At 65.5% G+C, this 15,484-nt stretch overlaps 1 protein-coding gene across 6 annotated transcripts in view; it reads left to right on the top strand.

The window, feature by feature from the left end:
• Window positions 1-15,484, top strand: part of TNK2 (tyrosine kinase non receptor 2) — a 44,870-nt gene that overhangs the window by 24,885 nt on the left and 4,501 nt on the right. For 4 of the 6 annotated variants that reach the window (XM_019532886.1, XM_019532887.1, XM_019532890.1 and 1 more), the window contains 10 exons: window positions 503-718; window positions 1,288-1,440; window positions 1,523-1,800; window positions 2,661-2,787; window positions 3,207-3,353; window positions 3,965-4,059; window positions 10,231-10,425; window positions 12,713-12,804; window positions 13,493-13,537; window positions 14,685-15,484. The exon at window positions 14,685-15,484 is cut by the window's right edge and continues 645 nt beyond it. In XM_019532886.1, the coding sequence (XP_019388431.1) occupies window positions 503-718; window positions 1,288-1,440; window positions 1,523-1,800; window positions 2,661-2,787; window positions 3,207-3,353; window positions 3,965-4,059; window positions 10,231-10,425; window positions 12,713-12,804; window positions 13,493-13,537; window positions 14,685-15,484 (2,148 nt within the window). The remainder of the gene's footprint in view (window positions 1-502; window positions 719-1,287; window positions 1,441-1,522; window positions 1,801-2,660; window positions 2,788-3,206; window positions 3,354-3,964; window positions 4,060-10,230; window positions 10,426-12,712; window positions 12,805-13,492; window positions 13,538-14,684) is intronic. The other 2 variants (XM_019532888.1, XM_019532891.1) reach the window with 2 other exon arrangements.

Genomic DNA, 15,484 nt, shown 5'->3' with positions numbered 1-15,484 from the left:
TTCTCAGCCCCCCGGGGGTGTGCATGAGTGAAGAGGCCGCAGGGCACGGGCTGAGCTCTCTGGGGTAGGGCTAAGAGACGGGGACCCAGCGCAAGGGTCCAGGTCTGCTTCTTCGCCTGCCACGCCGGGCGGGAAGCCAAGCGGGGGTGACCTCGCTGCTGCCTTACCACGGGTGACCGTCCCCTTGGCACGGGATGGAGCAGACACCTGGGACAGCTTTTTCAGCTGGACACCTCTAAGCTGCGGGCTACCGTCATTTCCGCTCCCCCTGTTGCAGGTGGGGAAACTGAGGCACAGAGCGGGAATGTGATTCGGAGCCTCGGGTCGAACCCAAGAGTCCTGGCCTCTCCACGGAGAGTCGCAGGGGCTCTGCTCTCCTCTCCCATCCCTTGGGACCTGCACCCCTCCCGTCAAAATGGTCTGGGGGGGTGTTGTTGGAGTCCAGGGAAGGAGCCCTAGGGCATGCCGGTGACGCGGACGGCCTGTCTGTCTGTCCATGCAGGTGTTCAGCGGGAAGCGCCCCGAGTCGGAGTTCCCCCCCCAGCCCCAAAGCACCTTCCGGAAGCCGCCCACACCTCCGCCGCCCCCCGAGGGGACCAGCCAGCCCGCCCTGACCTGCCTCATCAGCGAGCGGGACCTGACGCTGCTCGAGAAGCTGGGCGACGGCTCCTTCGGCGTGGTGCGGCGCGGCGAGTGGTCCACACCCTCCGGCAAGACGGTACGGGGCACGGGGGGCAGGGCCCTGGTCCCAGGTGCGGGGACTCGGCATGCCTGTCCATCTGACTCCAGGCAGCCGCTGCGGGGTTCCCAACATGCACCCCCACAACCTGCAGGCACATCTGTCCTGCCTGGGGAAGCTGCCAATCCACGCCCCACACCTGCCCTTCGGGGCTTGAAACCACCTTCCTCTTGGGTTGTGGGGCAGGGCTCACGTCCCACCCATAACACTGCAGCCTTCAAAGCCCTCCTGGGACCAGGGGGCAGTTCGGGCACTGCACCAGAGCCTGCGTCCCTTCCCCCAGGACTTGGCTTGGGGCCTCCAGAGGTTGCAGCTGCCCCCCAGCTCTGGGAGGATCCACACCCCAGTGCCAGCTCACTTTTTGGTACCGCCATCCCTGTCTTGGGGTCCCTGAGGGCAATCATCCCCCGCAGCACTGTAACACCCAGCAGCAGCTGCCATTTCCCCTCTCAACCCTCCCTGCCCACTCCGGGGTGGCTGCCGCGTTCCACCCCAGAGGCAGCCGCACTGGGGGCCATGCCCTCTGACCGCCCCCATCTCGGCTGCAGCTCAGCGTGGCCGTGAAGTGCCTCAAGACAGACGTGCTGAGCCAGCCCGAGGTGCTGGACGACTTCATCCGGGAGGTGAACGCCATGCACTCCCTGGATCACCGCAACCTGATCCGGCTCTACGGCGTCGTGCTCTCCCACCCCATGAAGATGGTGAGGCCGGGGACAGGGCAATGGGGGAGATGGAGGGCCTGGATCTGGGGCTGAGGGGGCCTGACTCTGTCCCCCATGCCAGGTGACGGAGCTGGCGCCGCTGGGCTCCCTGCTGGACCGGCTGCGGAAGAACCAGAGCCACTTCCTCATCGCCACGCTGTGCCGCTACGCCGTGCAGATTGCCAAGGGCATGGCCTACCTGGAGTCCAAGCGCTTTATCCACCGCGACCTGGCTGCCCGCAACATCCTCCTGGCTGCCAACGACTTGGTCAAGATTGGCGACTTCGGACTCATGCGGGCCCTGCCCAAGAACGACGACCACTACGTCATGCAGGAGCACCGCAAGGTGCCCTTCGCCTGGTGAGAACCCCCCACTATCTGCCACAGTCCAGGCCTGGCATTTTCCCCCTCCGTGGAGCAGGGGCATCTCCTCAGTCCTGCCCCTGGGCACACAGGAGCTGGGCCCCTTATTCCTGCCACCCTCCGGGCTTCTGCAGAAGGTGCTGGCACACAGGTGAGACAGGGCCAGCACATGCTGCCAGTGGCATGCCAGCCTGCGACCCCCAGGCAGCACTGCTGGCCAGAGGATACGGCTCCACGGGCTGTACCTTGGGCAGCCCTGAGCAAGATAGTAATAGCCATCCATCAACGTGCCTGGTGACAAGTCAGAACGTGTCCTGAGGCATTGCACATTAAATGCTTGCTGCGATCTCAGCCTGCTCTGGACCGGGCTGGAGCCGGCTGTGCCTCTTCCAACCCAGACACGAATCCTCACGTCCACCCGTGAGGATGTGCAGCCCCCATAGCATGGGGAGCTGAGCCCGAGAGGGGGTGCCACTCTTACCCTGGATTCACGGGGTGAGCTGGGACCCTGCTGATGGTCACTGCAGCCCTGATACCACCCCAGAGCCAGTCCATGCAGTGCCAGGGCTGGGACCAACATCCCTGCCCTTTGTATCGTGCGGCCGTACCTGAACACACGTTTGTACGCTGCTGCCGCAGAAAGCTGTAGCGCTGCGCCTCTACCAGGACACTTAGCTGTGTCTTACTGCTTGGACAGGCAGGTGCTGGCCTGAGAAGTGCAATGAATACGTCCTAAGTGTCCCTGAGCAGCTCTGTCGTGTTGGGGTGTGCAGAGCCCAGCAGGGCTGGAGGGTGCTTCTGAAGGGGTGGGGGGTGCCGCCGGCCTTAGTAACCCCGCGTGCCCTTCTCCTGGGCAGGTGTGCCCCCGAGAGCCTGAAGACACGCACCTTCTCGCACGCCAGTGATACCTGGATGTTTGGGGTGACCCTCTGGGAGATGTTCACCTACGGGCAGGAGCCCTGGATCGGCCTCAACGGCAGCCAGGTGGGCAGCAGGGCCATGGTGCCCGTCCTGGGCTGCCAGTGCTTGGAGAACAGGACAGATTGGGGGATGGCGGCCAGGACTCCTGGGTTCTGCACCCAGCCCTGGCCGTGGGGAGAGCCCCCTGCCTCCATGGGCCTGAGAGTCTGGTGGCTGGGGCCCATCTCTACTGCCCATGCCAGGCCAGGCACCGTGACCCTGGTGCTGTGGGCTGCACAGCAATGCCATGATACCCCCCCCACACGCCCTGGCATCTGCGTCCTGCCCTGCAGCCGGTCCGTGGGGCTCAGCAGAGCCTCTCAGGGCTGCGGACACTCATTCTGCCACTCAGCACCTTCCTCCTCAGACCAGTCCCCTCCCTGCCTGCCCCTGCCACCCCTATGGCTTCCCCTCTGCTGACCTTGGCATTCCCCATCCTGCAGATCCTGCACAAGATTGACAAGGAGGGGGAGCGGCTGCCACGGCCCGAGGACTGTCCCCAGGACATCTACAACGTCATGCTGCAGTGCTGGGCCCACAAGCCTGAGGACCGACCCACCTTCCTGGCCCTGCGTGACTTCTTAGTGGAGGTAGGTGGCAGGGGTGGCCACAGCGTGGCTGGTCCCTGGACAGCTGCACCTGTGCCCTCGCGCTCCCCAGCTCCCGAAAGGACCTGGCATTTCCCCAGTCCAACATGGCCTGGTGCCAGGGGATGACAGGGACGCTAGGTTCTGGGGATGCAACCCCTTTTCCATCCAACACAGTGTTTGCTGGCCCTAGGAGGGCAGTGTGGGCTGGTGGCTGGAGCCACAGGACTCCTGGGTTCTCCTCCTACCCCTGGGAGGGCAGCAGGAACTAGTGGTTAGGGGAGGAGGGGAGCAGTCCTCTCTTCCTGTCTGTGTCCTTGGGCATCATCTTGTGCCCCCAGAAACTCTGTCTGCGGGGGGGAGATGGGGGCACGGTGCTTGCTAGAGCAAGGGCATCTAGGGGTTAACGTGGCTGGACCCCATCCCATGCCCGCCGACTGCAGAGTGGGTCTCTGGAGCTCTCGTGGGGCTCTGAGCAGTCCCAGGGGTCCCAGCCCTGACCTCCAGACCCTAGCATGGGGCCTGGGTGCAGCCCTCTCCCAGGCAGCAGCCTGGGTCTGCCCAGGGTGCTGGGCATGGCCAGCCCTCACGGTGCCCCCTGTGCCCTGCCGCAGGCTCAGCCGACGGACATGAGGGCGCTCCAGGACTTCGAGGAACCTGACAAGCTGCACATCCAGATGAACGACGTCATCACAGTCATCGAGGGCAGGTATCGTACCGGGAGGCCATGGCTGGCCAGCTCCCTCCTCCCCCGTCCCCCTGGGCAGACGGGCTCACTGCCCCTGTCACTGCCCAGGTCTTTGCTTCTGCATCCTCTCCCAAGGTCACTGCAATGAGGTGGCATGGCCCGCTCTGTCTGCTTGTACCCTGGGGGGCACAGGCAGAGCAATATGGGGAGGGTCAGGGCTGGGCCAGCAGGGACTGAGGGTTGGGAGTGAGGGGCACCGGCAGAGCTGTGTGTGTGTGTGTGCGCGTGGCTCCAGACAGGAGTGACGGGGCGCGGGGCAGCACGAGGGCAGGGCCGGGAGCTGGTGGCAGCTCCTTGGGGCTCTCAGAGCAGGCAGGGATGAACTGGATCCCTTGGAAGAGCCTGATGCCTCCCCACGGGCACCAGGCGTGCGCCACCCCAGAGACTGGCCTGGCCCCACAGGAGTAAAGCCAGGATCTCTCCTGGGCCGGGAGGGCTCCGATGCCCGGCCCGGGCGAGTCGTGGTGGTTAGTGGCCACGTGACTGGAGCCCAATCTCCTGCCGCCGGCCCCACGGAGCAGGTGCCCGCATTGCGAAGCCCGCCCCCGCCATAGCTGCTGCTTGGCAGCCAGCCCAGCAGAGCCTGGGTGGAGCAGCCTCCGGGGCCAGCCTCCAGGAACGGCTGTGTTGTCCACGCGCTGGGCAGCTTTGGGGGCAGGAGGTGCCCTGCCACCTGCAGCACCCTGGTCTGGAAGCATGCAGGGCACTGTCACCCTCCTGGCTGTCCCTGCTGGCCTGGGAGCTGGGATCGAGGCCCTGGCAGCAGCCGGGCCTGTGGGTCAGCTCACACAGGGGCCCACCTGGCTTGCCCCCTGCCACACAGCTGTGGTCACCCAGCCCAGCTCCCCCTGCCCTGTGGCGGGCCTGTGCCCTGTGCCACATGGCCATACCCTCTCCCTGGGCAGCTGGGGGTGGGGTCTGCACCTCAGTGGATGGCTCCTGACACCAGGGTCACAAAATGCTTAGACGCAGGAGTCGAGGTGGGTGTCGTTTTCTTGGACTTCAGCAAAGCGTGGATACGGTGTCTCATCCTAGTCTCTTAAATAAAGAGGCTGTGGCATAGATGTTTACACGGGCTGGTGGGTGGCAAATTGGCTTAGCGGTCGCACCCAGAGAGTGGTAGTAGATGGGTCGGTATCGACGTGGAAGGATGTGGGCCGGGGGTGTCCCGCAGGCTTCGGTCCTTGGATCTGTACTCTTCAATGTCTTCATCCGTGACTTGGATGCGGGTGTGAAGTGCACTCTGTCCAAGTTTGCAGACGATACTAAACTGTGGGGTGAAGTCCACACTCCAGAGGGTAGGGAACGATTGCAGGCAGACCTGGACAGGTTAGAAAAGTGGGCAGTACACAATAGGATGCAGGACAACAAGGACAAGTGCAGCGTGCTGCATCTAGGGCACCAAAATATCCAGCATGTCAACTGGCTGGGAAGTGACCCTCTCAGGAGCACAGCAGCGGAAAAGGATCTTGGAGTCATAGCTTACTCCAAGACCAACATGTGAGTCATCAGTAGGACGAAATCATCAGCAAAGCTACCGTGCATTAGCAGATGCATGACGAATAGATCCAGGGAGGTGATACTTCCTCTGTGTGCGGCATTGCTCAGCCTGCTGTTGCAGTGCTGCATCCCGGTTTGGGCGCCGTACTTCAAGAGGGTTGCGGAGAATCTCAAGAGGGTTCAGAAGTGGCCACTTATATGGTCAGCGACCCTACGAGGAGAGACTGAGGGACTTGGACCTCGTCAGCCTCTGCAAGAGAAGGCTGAGAGGGGATCTTGTGCCCACCTACAAATTCATTAGGGGGACGCAGCAAGGGATCGGAGATGCTCTGTTCACCAGGGCACTTGTTGGGGTAACAAGGAACAATGGTCACAAACTGACAGAGAGCAGATTTAGGCTGGACATCAGGAAAAACTTCATGGTAAGGCTGGCCAAAATCTGGAATGGGCTGCCAAGGGAGGTGGTGCTCTCCCCTGCCTTGGGGGTCTTTAAGAGAAGGCTAGATGGGCATCTGGCTGGCAGCGCCCTTTCCTGCCCAGGCAGGGGGTCGGACTCGATGATCTGTTGAGGTCCCTTCTGACCCACACATCCATGAGTCTACGAACCAGGTGCGTGCTGCGCTCCCCCCTGCCCTGACAGACACCGAGGACCACCACCACCTCACCTGTAGCTCGGCATCTTGTGGCCTCATGCTGACAAGCCCTTACAGTGCCCCAGGTGGGGGGCAACATATAGGACTGGACTCCAGAGGGGCAAACTGAGGCACAGCAAATGGATTCACCCAAGGCCACGCAGTGTGTCAGTAGCAGAGTCCCCAGCACTGCACGCAGCAGGCAGGGCACGCCCAGGCCCCAGGGACGCGGGTATGTTGGCAGGCTCTGGTGCCACCACTCCACCTGTGTCCGTGGCTTGTCTGGGGGCTGAGAGCACCAAGAGGCCGTCCCCACTGCACCCGTGGCCCTGCTGTGAGTCATGTTCCCGGATGCCACGGAGCCGGCCAGGTTGCCCTCCTGGCCGCGCCGTGCCCCACCCCACCTGCTGCCCGCGATTATCTGATCTGCTCAAGGACAGCCCAGCCCGTCCCCAGCACCAGGCCGGGAAGGAGCGGGCGTGGGAGGAAGCCCCTTCCCTGGCTCCTTCCACCAGGTGAGCGGCTTCAGCCCTGCCTCGCAGCCCGCCTCCCCCCGCGAGTCAGCGTCACCCTCGGGAAACCGAGGCACCGAGCACCTGGGTGTCTTGCCGGAGGTGCAAGAACCAGGGGCTCCCCAGAGCCTCCTTTGGCTTTGCGGTGCCACTGAGATCCTCCCACTTCCATCGGGCACCATGGGCACCCAGGGATTTACGGGCCAGGGCAAGCGGCCAGGCTGCCCAGAGCCAGGGACTGGGGCTGGGAGGTGTGCAGGGCTCGGTGCAAGGCGCTGGCACCAGGCTGCACCCAGGGCTTTGGGGTGTGTACGTGCCCATGGCAGACATGTGAGACGCACGTGTGTGGCTTCCCCCGGTCGGACGGGTCTCACCGTCCCATCTCGGCTCATTCCTCTCCCCCTCGAGCTTCCACGGGCGGCTGCTGTAGCCGGGGACAGTGACCCCAGAGCCGGATCCGCCCCCTGCTCCATCACCTCCCTTCCCAGGGCAGGCGTCCTGCGGGCAAGGACGGTTAGTCACAGCCCGGGGATGAATCAGGCAGGATTGTGTGTCTTTAGGGACTGGCTCCCCTCCCTCCCTCCCTCCCTCCCGCCTGCCCGCCGATGAGTCGTGCGTGCGCAGGGCCCGGCGAGGTAATTGCAGGCAGGGAGTGGGCGCGTGGGCGTAGCTCGCCCTGGAGCAGTGTGTGCACGCTGCCTCAGTGCATCACGCCCAGGCCAGAGCTCACAACCACTTCTCTCCGACGCCCGGCACGGCACGCTCTCCTCGCCCTGCTGAAAGACCCGGCTCTGGTGAGACCCTGGCTCGGCGGGCCACGGTCTCCATCAGCCAGGACGAGCCTGCTTGGGGCAGGGTGGTGGGCTGCGAGTCCGGGGGGCTGCAGAGTTCAGGCTGGCAGGTCTGAAGGGGTGGCGAGGGCCACATGCCGGAGGTATCTCCCCTTTCACGCTGATGACTGCAGGTGGGTGAGCCGTGCCTCAGTTTCCTCGCCCCGCGGAGGGGGAGGAGGGTACCAGGCTGGGCTGGGCATTCAGCAGCTCTGGGGGCGGCGTGGGTGTCGAGGGGCTGCTGAACGCTTTATGGTTTATTCTCAGGCCGGGCCCAGTTCCCGGGGCCTGCCTGGAGAAGTCGTGCTGGGGCTGAGAGGGGAAAGCAGGCATGTTGGGGAGCCAGGACCGGGGGGCTGGCAAGGGAGAGGGGGGAGCTGGATCCTGGCGCGCCCTGTCGCGGCTGGGACAGGAGGTTCGGAGACAGGTCGGGCGTGAGGGGCCCGATACCACCACTGCCTTTGGCAGGGAGCTCCTGCACACCCAGGGCAGCCTCGCCCCATCCAGGGTTAATGCCCACGTCCTGCCGGGGATTGGCCGAGCAGCCTGGTGCACGTCGCCTCCCCGCCCCGTGCCTCAGTTTCCCCAGCTGGGACGATGCAGCCTGTTTCCTACCCGCAGCAGGGCGAAGGGCTCCGGGCTCCGTGACACGAGCGGTGTCCGTTCTCGGACAAGCGTGGCTGTGGAGGCAGGAGGGAGGTGGCAGCAGAGGGACCGGGGCGGGAGGAGGTCTGGACTCGGCAGGCACGCAGGTTTGGTCAGGCCACGGCTGTGCAAACCCCAAGGGGCTCAGGAGGCCCCGTGGGCGAGAGCACGTCGCCAGTGAGACGCTGCCTCTGCTCGCTCCGGGGTCCGGCTGAGTAACATCCTGGCCGCCCGCCCCGGAGCGGCGCGGAGCCGCGGCTGTCTGGGGCCTGCTCCCCTGCAGCTCTCCGGCTGCCGGGGGAGGTAAACAGGAAAGGGCCGAGCCGCGACCAGGCTGAGTCACAGGTACCTCCAGGAAACGGCAGGGTATGCAGGCTGAGCTGGCATCACTGCTGTGGGCCAGGGCATTCAGAGGGCGGGGTGGGGGCAGCTCCGTCCCCTGCTCCCTAGAAACACCAGCTCAGGGCAGCTCCTGCCCCCCTCCCACCCCTCTCCCTGGGGCAGGGGGGCTCTGCCTCGTGCCCCAGTGTGGCACACGGGAGCACTGATGCCAGGAGGAGGTGCTCCCTTGGGCTCGTTGCCCATCCTGGGACAGGGCTGGGGATACTTTCCTGGCCACTGGTGGCCTTTAGACATCCCGTAACAGCCATGCGCCAGGGGTGGCTCGGCCCCGTTCCAGCCAGGCACTGGCACGTCACCGCATCCTTTCCATGCCCTGTGTCATGCATTGTCAGCGGGAGGTGCCAGCTGCACCCCCGAGGTGGCTGCATGTCAGTGCCGGGTAACGACAGGCCGGTGCCAACGGTCCTGACGCCCGGCGTGCTGGTTTGTTTATTAATGGCACAAATTGCTTTATGGTTTATTCTCCTCGTAGGATTAGGAGTCCTCAGGGAAGTGCTTGGCTTGGAGCTTGCTTCCTGGTTCACCTGCAGGTGACCGTGGGTAGACGGTCCAGCCTGCTTGGCTGATATCGGCTAAGCCAGCTGGGAGCGGGTGGCTTTATCCTGCCCCAGCACAGCTGGCTCTGCGTCCCTGTCCCTGGCAGCCGCAGGCAAAGGCGAGCGTGGGCTCCTCTGGCATGGCGATCTGCAGGACGTGCCCCATCCCCCTATGTGCAACGCAGGGGTCATCTGAGGGACTGGCAGGGCGTTCACAGGGCCGGGGGCTGCTGGAGGGTGAGAAGCAGCCCCCGCTGGGACCTGAGGCCCAGCCTGCCGTGGAGCCAGCCCTGCACCCCGTGCAGGGCCCACGGTTGGTAAAAGCACCTGACAGGTTTGCGGCAGTGAGCTCGGCGTGTGGGCAGTAAGGGGGCAGCGGTGCAGCTATGCACACGTGTGCCATATACACATGTGTGCGTGCATGCACACATGCCACATCCACACGCATGTGGCCACAGCCTGGCAGGTGATGCTTTCCCAGGAAGTCGGCTCTTCCTTGCCCGCTGGGCCCAGGGGCTGGGAGGGCGCACGTGAGCAGCACGCCCATCTCCCTTCAGGACCAGCCCTGGCTGGTTGCCCTGGCCATGGCTTTGGCCATGGGTCCAATTCCCAGTGGCATCCACGAGGGTATTGGTCATACCCATGTGCAGAGGGCACCGATCCCAGCCCCTGCCCACTCCGTGGTGCCAGCAGGAGCGGAGCCCACCACTTCCCTCACCTGCAAGGTCTTTGCGATCCTCTGATGAGGCTCAGGGGGAGCCGAGTGACTCATGGGACGAGGGTCTAGGACTCTGGGGTTCCTCTCCTGGCTCTCTATGGGGAGTGCACGCCACTAGTGAGAGTCAGGACTCTGGCTCTGCTACTGACTGCCATTATGCCCTTGGGCCAGTCACTTAGCCTCGACATGCCAGCAGGCGGGTGCTCCCTGGCAGCGTCAGTGGCATCCCCTGCTCCAGACAGGCTGTGAGATGCGCACCCCCCTGGCCTCCCAGGGCCGGGGGCCCCCACTGGGCGGCATTGACCAGAGCCGGACTCTCTCTGCGCTGTCAGTAACGAGGGCCTTTTTGTTCCTTAGGGCTGAGAATTACTGGTGGCGGGGTCAGAATAAGCGGACCCTAAACGTGGGGCAGTTCCCCCGAAACACGGTGACCTCGGTGGCCGGGCTGTCGGCCCACGACATCAGCCAGCCGCTTAAAAACAGCTTCATCCACACGGGGCATGGAGACACCAACCCCCAGCACTGCTGGGGCTTCCCCGATAAGATTGATGAGTAAGAAGCCTTTCCGTCTCCTCTCTGCTTCCTCCTGCACCTCTCTCCCCTCCCCAGGCGCCAGGGCTGGGCTTGCTCTTGCTTTGGGCAGCTCCTGCCCATGCAACTCCTCTCCCCTCCCCAAACGAGGCTGGGAGGGAGCTTGGGGTTTCTGCTGGGCTGGGGTATTGGCAGGGGCCATGCGGCTTGTGCAAACTAACGCTCCTTCCCCCCTTTCTTACTAACGTTCGGTGCGTGCATGTCAGATGGCCGAGGTGCCCCGGACAGGGGTCCCGTGGTATCATGCTTGGCCTGGTGTGCAATGGGGGTGGTACTGGGGACTCACCGGGGGTGCTGGATGCCCAGGACAAGGGCTGCATCAGGAGGCATCACCGCTCCTGCCTTCGCATGAGAGTTCGGGACCTGGGCACACCAGGGACCTGGCGCCTACAGAGCTGGGGGCATTTTGCCCATCAGAAAGGCGCTGTATTCCCTGTGGAAGAGAGGGAGGTGCCCTCCTGCCTGCCTGGAGCCTTTCTCCGCTGCTCGGCAGCCGCTTCCTCCACCCCAGAGTCAGCTGCGTCCCCGCAAGGCCCAAACCCGGAGCCCATGTGACGCCCGTTTCCATTCCAGTGCCCGCGCGCTACAGCGCTCACTCCTCCCTGCCTGCTCCGGTCGATCCCTGCCAGGCGCTTCAGCAGGAGTTGGCCCCTTAGACTTCGTGCAGCCGGTTTTCAGGGTGGAGGGTTCAAATCTTTATTTCCTTAACGGACCCCCTCCCCACAGCTCTGTCGCATCCTAGCCGGAAAGGATGTACCTGTGACTCCCAACAGCCCAGTGGACAAGGCCCAAGCCCACCTGGCTTTGCAGAGCTCGCAGAGTGAGATCTCTGGGGTGTCCGGGGCACACGATGTCCTGCCCCCCCATGTCCGCGGTACTCAGCTCCCCGGAGTGCCAGCACCGGGGACGTGCCAGCCCCTCTGCCCCGGATTGCTCCCCTCCCAGTAGTTACAGATGCTGTTAACTCAAGCGGGTTCTGCTAGGGCAGCACCCCCCTTGCCCTGGCCATGGTATCTGGGACAGAGCAAGACTCAGGTGCCTCTGTGGCCGGTGAAGGACACCGGTGTCCTTCAGCTCCACAAGCTGCTGCTGCCTCTGGGGGGACAAGGGAGGCCTGTGCCTGGGGCGGCAGCTCTTGGCCAGCAGGATGCTCCCGGAAGCAGCGTTTGCAAGACCCCATGTCACGTGCTGGAGCCTCTTCCTGCTCCACCACTGGTTTGAATGCTCTGAAAAGCCGAGGCCTCAGAGATGCCAGAGCCAAACGCAGGGTGGGCAGGCACCGGACAGGCTTGCCCACGCGCCGTTCTGGCATAGCCCCCCAGTCCCAATGCCACAGCTCCCTGCTCTGCCAGCCCGAGCTCTGCCGGTGCCCTTGGCCCAGCCCGCAGCTCCCAGCTCGACAGCCCTGCCGATGCCGCTCAGTCCTGCCCTGGAGTGCGGTGTGCTCTGTTGTGCCACCCGGTTCTCCGGGCTTCAGCCTGCCCCTGATGCCCTGCCGGAGCCCCGGCACCCCTCCACGCGGGCGTGGGTGTGGGTACGTGCCGTCCTGGTCAGCATGTACCCAGGCAGCGGAAGCACACGCCCAGCCCTGCCTTCCTCCCTCCTTCTCGCGCTGTCTCTGCTCTCGCCACGCCCGGCTCGCCCACGGCAGCGCAGGGCCCTGCCCTCGTGCTGCCTGAGCTCGGCGTGGCCTGGCACAGCACCCGGGACCCGGCCAGGCCGGGGGACAGTGCCCAGGGCATAGCTGGTCCAGGCAGCAGGCCGGGATGGGAAAGGATGTGGGGTGGTGGGCAGACGGCCTGGCAGGTGAAGAGACCTGGCTAGGGGGTCGGGGAGGAAAGGGCAGTATTCAGTGTCCCTTTGAGCACAGTCTCCAGGAGCCTCTTGCCCCGGGATGGTGGTGTCCTCATCTCGCAGCACCCTGGCACTTGGGAGGTGCAGGGCAGGTTCCCGGCTCTGCCACTGGCTCCCGCTCTGTCCTTGGACAAGTCACTTAGCCACTCCGGCTGCGACGATCGCTGGGGTGGGCAATGCAAGTGGGGGCTCTTGCTGCTCACACGTCCCCCTGCCTCTGGAGAGGGGCCTGGGGCTGCTTCCCCACCTGAGGCGCCAAGACAGCTGGCACCTTGTAACCGCCCGGTGCCCATCACCGACCCCCCGTGCACCCAGCAGGGCCGTGGTGGGACACGCAAGCACCCCGTGACACCGTGCTGACGGCCCCGTGCCCGCTGTGTGCTCTCTCCTGCAGGCTCTACCTGGGAAATCCCATGGACCCTCCAGACCTTCTAGGCGTGGACCTGAACGCGGCCAGACCCACCCAGCTCCCAGGAAGGGCTAAAAGTAAGAGATGCTCCCCCGCACCTCCAATACCAGCCCCCAGGTGCCTGGCCGTGCTGCGTGGCCCCGGCCACCGAGGTGCCCACCCCTTCCAGCATGCAGTGCTCTCTGCCTGGCCCTGGCGCATGCTCCCCGCCTCGCTGCGTACGGGAACCCGCTGTCTCCAGGGGCTGCGCAGAGCACAGCAGGCGGGCGGCTCCGTCAGCAGGGCCCCTGGCCGGGCAAAGCCGGGGCTCCCAGCTGGGGTGTGCCCGGGTGCGCCCCGTCAAGGGTGGTCCGTGCCGCGGCCTCCTTCAGCCCCCTTGCTCCAGCCTTGCCTCTGCTGCCTTTCACTCTCCTTTTCTCACTCCTCGCTCTCTCCTGCGGCACCTGCTTTCAGGAGACCTTTGAGGGGAGCCACTGCTGGCTCCAGGCCTGGATGTCACTACCCATCACCAGGGGCTGCTTGTCAGGAAGGGGGGAAACCCCCCTGGCTCCCCTGCTGCAGGAGAGATGCCCAGGCCTGCCTCTGCCTGGTGCCGCACATCCACAGCTGGCGTCCCCGGCTCGTGCCATGGGGATGGGGGCAAGGGCGGGGGCTGCTCCCCTCGCTGGTTAACCCCGCGGTGCCGGCACCGCGCCGCCGTGTCACGGCCCGCGCTTGGCTGACTAACCCCTCCTCTCTCGTCCTCTCGGGGCCTTTCTTCTGCAGGGGAGCCGCCGCCTCGGCCGCCTCAGCCCACGATCCTGCTTAAGAGTAAGTGGGGCTGTTCTGCGCGCTGCCAGCCCTGCTCCTGCCCTCTCTGTTCTCTCTTAGCTCCTCTCTTCCAAGGTACTCAGGGCGTGCTGTGCGCTTCCTGCCCTGAGACCCCTGTGCTGGGGTGGGGGGCCGGCTGGACAGATGAGAGGGCTGCAGACCCTTGCACGCATCCAGGCACCCTGCGTGAGAAGGAGCAGGGACCCGGGAGAAGGGCGCTGCTGCGGCAGCTCAGCTCAGTGACCCCCAGGGCTGCTCCCCGCAGGGGGCAGGGGGCTTCTCGCTTTCCCTCATGCACTCATGCCTGCAGGGACTCCTCCTTGGCCCCTGCGCTGCTGTCTCCCGGCTTTGACCCTACGCCAGCTCTGCCACGGTTCCCTGGAAGGGAAGGGCAGACCATGGGCACACACCCGGGGCTCCCTAGAAGTCCCTCTCTACGCCAGGCCGCTCTCGGCCCCTCCCCCTGCAGCACCCGGGACCCCCCCAAGGTCCCAGACTGGCCCCCTCTCAGCTGGCAACCCCGAGCGTATCAGGGGTCTCTGCGGCACGGCTCTAACTGCATGGGACTGCGGTGCTCTGTGCTGCACGTACTAACCCTCCTCCTGCCTCGGGCGTCGGGCGCAGTGAGGCCAGGTAGGAGGCCGGAGCGTCTGGCCCACGGGGCACGTCCCACATGCTGGGAGGGCGGGGAGAGCACGGGGGCTGATGCATGCAGCGTGTTGCCTCCCAGACGGCAGTGGCACGGTGCTGACTCGAGCAGAGGCTGAGCACAGGCAGGAGGGGGCCGGCTGCTCGGGGTCCTAACATCAGACCCTGCCCTGGGGCACGAGGGAGAATTGGGTCTGGGGTGCCTTGTCCTGCACCCCAGAGCCTGTCACGGGTGGCACAGGGCTCAGGAGGGGCCTGGGCAGGCGGGGGTGGGGGTTGGGAGCAAGGGGCATGTGCAGAGTGTGGGGAGCTGGGCCAGGAGGGGGATTTTGGGGGACCCAGGCTTGCTGTGAAGGGCACGGTGCCGCCCTGGTGCCTGGCCATAGCCCTGCCTGTCCCCTCAGCCCTGAGGCTGGAGGGGCATCGCCTCAGCTCCCTCCACCCGGGCGAGGGGGGTGCCCTCGCCCCACCATGGCCTCACTCTCGCTCCCCCTTCCAGAGCCCTCGTACGACCCCGTCAGCGAGGACGACGACGGCCTCTCTGCAGGGCTCAAGAGGCTGTGCCTGAAGAAGCCGGGCCCGCCGCGGGGGCTGCGACTGGTGAAGCCGTCGGCCCGCGTGCCAGGCACCAAGGTGGGTGAGCGCCAGACCGGCCAGGCAAAGGGGGAGACGGCACCGGGCAGCGAGGTGACGCTTATCGACTTCGAGGAGGAGCTGCCCCCCCTGACGCCCTCACCCGGCAGGGAGCTGGGCGCCCCGTCCCTCGCCAGGCTGGCCATGGAGGCCTTCTCGCTGCTGGACAAGACGCCCCCGCAGAGCCCCACGCGAGCGCTGCCCAGGCCGCTGCACCCCACGCCAGTGGTAGACTGGGACGCACGGCCCCTGCCGCCGCCTCCCGCCTACGACGACGTGGCTCAGGACGAGGATGACTTCGAGGTGTGCTCCATCAACAGCGCCGAGGCCCTGAGCGCGCCGCGAGCTGCCCAGCACGGGCTGGCAGGGCCTCCCCACGCCTGGGACAGAGGTGAAACCAACTACGGCTTCGAGGGCGAGAGTACAGCGGCGGCTGCGGAGAGGGGCTCGCTGCTGCTGGAGGATAACCTCTTCCTGCCCCCGAAGCCGGCCAAGCAGCCCAGCCTGTCGCAGACCACGGAGATCTTTGAGGAGCTGCAGCAGGAGTGCATGAAGCGTCTGCACGTGCCCCCGGGGCCCGGCTCGCTGGCCTCCACGCCCAGCCCCGGCGAGGACAAGCCCCAAGTGCCGCCCCGCGTGCCCATCCCGCCCCGGCCTGTGCGGCGC

This window comes from Crocodylus porosus, unplaced genomic scaffold (assembly GCF_001723895.1).
Source record: "Crocodylus porosus isolate Cpor-Errol unplaced genomic scaffold, CroPor_comp1, whole genome shotgun sequence".
In the NCBI taxonomy this organism is placed as follows: domain Eukaryota; kingdom Metazoa; phylum Chordata; order Crocodylia; family Crocodylidae; genus Crocodylus; species Crocodylus porosus.
The sequence above is the reverse complement of the archived record's forward strand: the minus strand, read 5'-3'. Positions and strand labels throughout refer to the sequence as shown.